Source organism: Aristolochia californica, unplaced genomic scaffold, assembly GCF_029961685.1.
Source record: "Aristolochia californica isolate CCGP_79_NKW_82.1479 unplaced genomic scaffold, dmAriCali1.0.hap1 SCAF_16, whole genome shotgun sequence".
In the NCBI taxonomy this organism is placed as follows: Eukaryota; Viridiplantae; Streptophyta; class Magnoliopsida; order Piperales; family Aristolochiaceae; genus Aristolochia; species Aristolochia californica.
The window spans coordinates 4,606,691-4,612,130 of record NW_027181837.1 but is presented as its reverse complement, the minus strand read 5'-3'; the positions used below and the strand labels follow the sequence as shown (position 1 = coordinate 4,612,130).

General features: G+C 40.8%; 1 protein-coding gene and 1 long non-coding RNA gene across 3 annotated transcripts; one reads left to right on the top strand and one right to left on the bottom strand.

Moving 5' to 3' along the window:
• Positions 1–2,387: 2,387 nt before the first annotated feature.
• LOC137953588 (scopoletin glucosyltransferase-like) lies at positions 2,388–4,136 on the bottom strand. The gene has a single exon (XM_068801027.1). It carries the CDS (start codon positions 4,096–4,098, stop codon positions 2,665–2,667), a length of 1,434 nt encoding a protein of 477 aa, XP_068657128.1. The 5' UTR covers positions 4,099–4,136; the 3' UTR covers positions 2,388–2,664.
• Positions 4,137–4,512: 376 nt separating this feature from the next.
• Positions 4,513–5,440, top strand: LOC137953589 (uncharacterized). Of its 2 annotated transcripts, XR_011112396.1 has the most exons (3): positions 4,513–4,658; positions 4,777–4,830; positions 4,920–5,440. It is a non-coding gene; the product is annotated as an uncharacterized lncRNA (long non-coding RNA). The 2 variants fall into 2 exon arrangements; XR_011112395.1 differs by lacking the exon at positions 4,513–4,658 and having other exon boundaries at positions 4,667–4,830.

Here is a 5,440-nt window from a genome sequence, read left to right as displayed (position 1 = left end):
CCACTAATCACTAATTACATAGAATACCACTTAAACTACTTCAACACTCCCCCTCAAGCTGGGGAGAAAACATCAAATATTTTCAGGTTAAAGAAAGTAGGTTCACTAGGAGTTGATTTTGCTTTTAGTGTAACATTCTTTCTCCTAGAAGGTTCTTCTTTTTTTCTTAATGTTTCATTACATATGTCAAGAGGATACCTAGTAGTTCTTTAGAGCTTATAGTCCTATAATCAAGGTTTTCTTTAACAGTTGTCTTCTTCATGTCCCATGACTTGGGAAGAGCCTTGAGAAATTTATCGTTTTTCTTATAGAGGGAAGCTTTTCCAACTAAAATGTTCAATTTATTGATGATGTGAGTGAACCTAGAGTTCATTTTTAGCTATAGTTTCACTTGGTTTCATCTTAAATTCATCATATTGAGCAACTAATAAGCTAATTCTAGTCTTTAATTCTAGTGGTTCCTTCATGGGCAACTTATCTCATATTTCTTTGGTTGTTTTACAAATAAAGACCCAATTGAACCCATTTGGTCCTAAGACATATAGGAGTAGGTTGATTGTTTTTTAGTTGATCCTAAGTTGCTTCTTATATTCCCCAGTGACTTCACCAAAATCCTTAGATACTTTTTCCCCATCAACTATTTTATGTGTCAAATGGTCCATTTTTTTGTGACATGTTAAATTTCTTATCAATAAATTGAAGAAATAATTTCATTCTTACCTTCCTATAAGCATAATTTATTTCCTTGAACATAAGTGATCTATCGATTAATTACCCTTCGGGAGAGAGCGTCTTCTCTTTGAAAACTATGAAATCAATTGAGGAAGCCATTTTACATACTATATAGAGCATGTAAAAAAGGCATTTTTCAAATATGTCAAAAGGTCAATTTTTAAAAAAACCCCGAGAAATATAGGGCCTGTTAGTGCCCATTGTAAGTGAAATTTATTTCACTTACACTGGGTAAAAAGAGCCAAAATCCGTTGGTGCCCAGTGTAAGTGCAGGGGGAAATTAAAATACAAATGTATTTCACTTTCCCCTGTTTTAGGCATAATGGGGGGGGGGGGGGGGGGGGGGGGGGGGGGGAAGTCAATTCGGAGGGGTCGAGCTCTGAATTCAATTTCCCTCCCTCAATTACATCGGGGCTCGGGCTGTCGGGAAGGAAGGCTCTGTCGAACGAGGGCTTCGGACAAAAAAAATTTCTCTCTTGCTCGCGACTGACCTTCGGTGATTTCAATTGCCCTTTGCGCGACCTGTCTTTGGCGCTCGACTCCCTTCCTCTTGCCGTCCCCAACACCGACGACCTTCGGCGACATCTCTTCCCTCTCTACAACCTCTCCGGCTCCTCTCTCGCTCCCGACCTTCAGCGATTTCAATCGCCCCCTCTGCGACCTCTCCCCGACGCTTGATTCTCTTCCTCTCACCATCCCCAGCACCGACGACTTCTCTCCCCTCTCTGTAGCCTCTGTTATTCGTTCCACTCGCTACAACCTCCGTTATTTGTTCCACTCGCTGAGTGAGGAAGACGAGTTACAGTAACTCAATGCAACACATGCCATAATTACTATTATTAATTTTTCCTTTTAAATAAACATTGTTATTATTTATGTTATGTTTTTTTTTTTTTATAATATCGTTTTTCTATTTTTGACTTTATATTCATATTTTGGACTTTTTCATTATGCAATACTAAGTATTTAATTGCTTCCAAATTTTATTTTTTAATTATAAAGTATAATTAAAACTAATAATTTATTTTTATTTTCTTTCATTCCTTTTAAAATAATTTTAGCTTTGTTTAATTTTTGGGTCAAATGGAGTTTCTAAACACTCAACCTAACCTTGAGCCATATTTTTAAGAACTCAACTCTCCCAGAACTTTTAACCTTAAACCCCAACTTCTAATTTGACAAAAAAAGACTAAAAAATGGACCTAGATCTACCCTGTTTCCCCATCCTAATTTGACAAATATTTTTTGTGTTGTATTTTTGTATGTACAATTGTAATTTTTTTTATATTAAATAGGTGATTGAGTTTATATTTGTATTATTTTTATTTTTATTATTACGATGTTTGTGTAGTACACTATGCAGTACGATGTTTGTATAATTATTTCATATTTAGATATTACAAAATTACAATTTGATTACAATTTTAATAATATAAAAGTAAGTATTTGTTTAATTGTTATCTTTAATATATTTTATTTATTAGCTAATATTAATTTAATTTTCTGAAAGTTAGATATATCAAAATATTTTATTTAATAAATAATCTATTTGCACTTTATACCTCACTTCTATTGTACACACTAACACAAACAAGTACTTTACACTATACTTTACATCGTGCACATTAACACAAACAAGTAATTTATATTGCACTTTCCATTACGCACACTAATACACACAAGTACTTTACTTTCCATCTCACTTTCCCTCCCACTTAAATTGTGCACTAACTCCCCCATAGTATCTAATCAATAGTATTATAAATTATCCAAGAAGGGCATACATGAAAAATCTTGGCTTCCCATGGCCGGTCAGATTAGATGTTTAAGAAATAGCCTAAAACGTGCTCCAGGTTATATGCTCGGCCAAAATGTGAACATCCAAAGCTCTCCACCATAAAACGTAACGATTGACCTAACCTTTGCAGATTTCTAACTCCTTGAACTGATCAGCTTCAGCTCTTCGATCAAATGGCTGAGATCATGGTAAGAGGACCCACCCACCTCCACCGCCTTCCTCGCCGTCTCCCCCAGCTCCCTGGCTTTCTCTCTCATCGCTTTGGCTTCTTCACCAACTCCCATCACTCTTCTCACGGCGTCTTCTATGGCCTGTTTCTTCACCACCAGCCTCTTCTCTTCTCCCCACATCAGCCACTGCCTCGAACCGACACCCACGCCGATCTTCAGCACGTCTGTTACAAGCTTCTCGTTGTAAAACTGCTCGGCAAAGGCCGGCCATGTGATCATCGGTAGGCCGGAACTTATCCCCTCGAGGACGGAGTTCCACCCGCAGTGAGTCATGAACCCGCCGAGGGCTGGATGTTCGAGTATGATCATTTGGGGAGCCCAGCCTGTTATAACGAGGCCCTTCTCTTTCGTTCTTCCCTCGAATCCCTCCGGCAACGTCTGGCTCTCCTTAACCACCCAGATGAAGGGACAACCAGAAGATTCAAGGGCCTCGGCGATTTCGGCGAGCTGTGGGGTTGTAAAATTGCAGCGGCTTCCGAAACAGATGTAGAGGACCGAATTGGGTTCCTTTCCATTAAGCCAGTTGGAGCATTCCTCAGTGAGAATGGAAGCTTTCTTCCCTCTGTCAGCCTTTTCAACCGTTTCTCGGTTGCAGAGGGAAACCGGGCCGATCTGCCATGTCTTCTTACCTAGTTTGTTCTTGAAGTGCTCCACATAAGCCGGTTCCAACTCGTAGAAGCTGTTCATTACCACTCCGTAGCTCATCGACTCTGCCTTCCCTATTTTCTGCCACAACTGGGCGAATTCAGCTGGGGTTTTTGTTAAATCTGGGAGCTGGGTTTTGGTCATTTCGATCGGATGAGGGAGGCCGGGCAAGATGAAGGCAGTAGCATCGGATTCCACGCACTTATCCGGCGAGAATCGCCTAATGGAATCGAGGCAACAAAGGGAGAAGTACCCACTCCCGTTGAAGATGACTCTGGAAATGTCGAACCTTCTAGCGACCTCCGCCGTCCAGGGCAAGTACATGTCGGAGACGATGGCGTCGGGGAGATGCTCCTCAACAAGCTGCTCGAATGGTTTCTCGAACATCTCGATGGCTTTGTAGAACCGTATGGCCTCGAATGGATTGGTGATGTAGTCGAGATTCTCACTTCCTTCAGCCAAGCCGGTCTGTGAGGAAGGAAACTCGAGAAGATGGATCTCGATGGGGTGGCCGGCAGCTTTGGATCGGTTAATGGTACTCTGGAACAGGGAAGCATTGAGGGGAGTAAGAATTAGGGTGACCCGTACCCCACGAGCTGCGAATAGCTTGGCGATGTCAATCATGGGCATCATGTGGCCGTGAGCCATGAACGGGAAGAAGAAGATGTGAAGCTGGAGAGCTGCAGGAGCCATGGCGATTCACTTCTTTCTACTGGTGTGAGTGAGAGGACTGACTACCCTCATTTAACTCGTATATAGAAAACAATTGGTGGGCTTGTTTTTTTTAGGTATTCAGCCCACGAGCTGCGCGTGCAGTGTATCACGGACGCACTGCTTGACAGGTGCGAAACTTGAGAAAATGATACCTCGACCATTCGATCTTGATCAACGGTCAGGTTTCAGTTACGCACAAAACAACTCAAGTCTCTTCATCCTTCGCCCTCCGTTCCTTCCTCTTTCTCCTCCCATACGCCATCGCAACTAAATTTGCAGCTTTGCCATGGAGACTGGGGCGGCAGAGTGTTCTCTCTGCTCTAGAGGATTCATAATCTCGTCTTAGCCTTTCTTCTTCTGTCGACCTCTACCAGCTTCATTGGTAACATCAGCAATCTCATTTCATTTACTTTTAGTTACTTGGTTTTATCTGTCTTTGGTCCTTTTCTTTTAGGTGTTCTTCTTTTTGTCAAGAATAATATAAACAGAATATCTTAAATAGAAACAAGGTTTGTTCCTCTTGCAAAACAATGCTCTTGGTAAGAATTATTTCATTCTTTATTTATTTTCTTCGTTGAATTTGATATTTAAGCTCAGTTAGTGTGAAAATTAGCTGTAGCTACAGTCATCGGATTTTTACATAACATAAACGGACAGGGCCAAGACGGAATAGGAGCTGCCAGTGGCATCACTATGACTGTAGTGTCTCTTGTAAGTTTTCCAGCAAACCTTTCTGGGTTTGCCATTCTAATAACGAATATTAGAACCACTATCTTAATCATTCCATTTGTGAATTACAGGTTTGCATGGGCACATAAACGTCAAGAAGCTTCTTTTCTCCCAAGTATGAAATTATCTAGCCACTATTTACAATCTGAATTTGAATGTTATTTTCCCTTGAAAGATTCTATGGCCTAATGGCTAAGGCGCTGGCCTAACCAGAGAATTTGGGTTTTCCCAGTAGTGTCACTAATTATTTCTCCCAACTAGGTTTTGTGTTAGGGTTTCTTTGAATTGTAACTATGTGAAAATTGATGAAGTTCTTCAACGCTTGGCTCTAAGAAAAATGTAGAGATGACTGAGAAAGAGCTTTACACTTGACAAGGCAACAAGGGAGTCCAGTTAATTGGAGACAAGGGAGTCTCAGTGCTTTTCCCCATTTTCTACAAATCTTCAGGTTGGTTCTCTTCCCCTGGTGGATGGTCATGCCTCTTAGTATTTTAAACTTCGGCATGACCTTCTTGATGATGAAGTTCCTTGTCTGTTGGGATCTGGAAAGGACATAACAAGTGCACTTTTGTTGTTATTTGCTCCTTGGCTA

Bases quoted from the DNA above. Each gene is read 5' to 3' on its own strand.
- LOC137953588 (XM_068801027.1), bottom strand. From the start codon at position 4,098: ATGGCTCCTGCAGCTCTCCAGCTTCACATCTTCTTCTTCCCGTTCATG.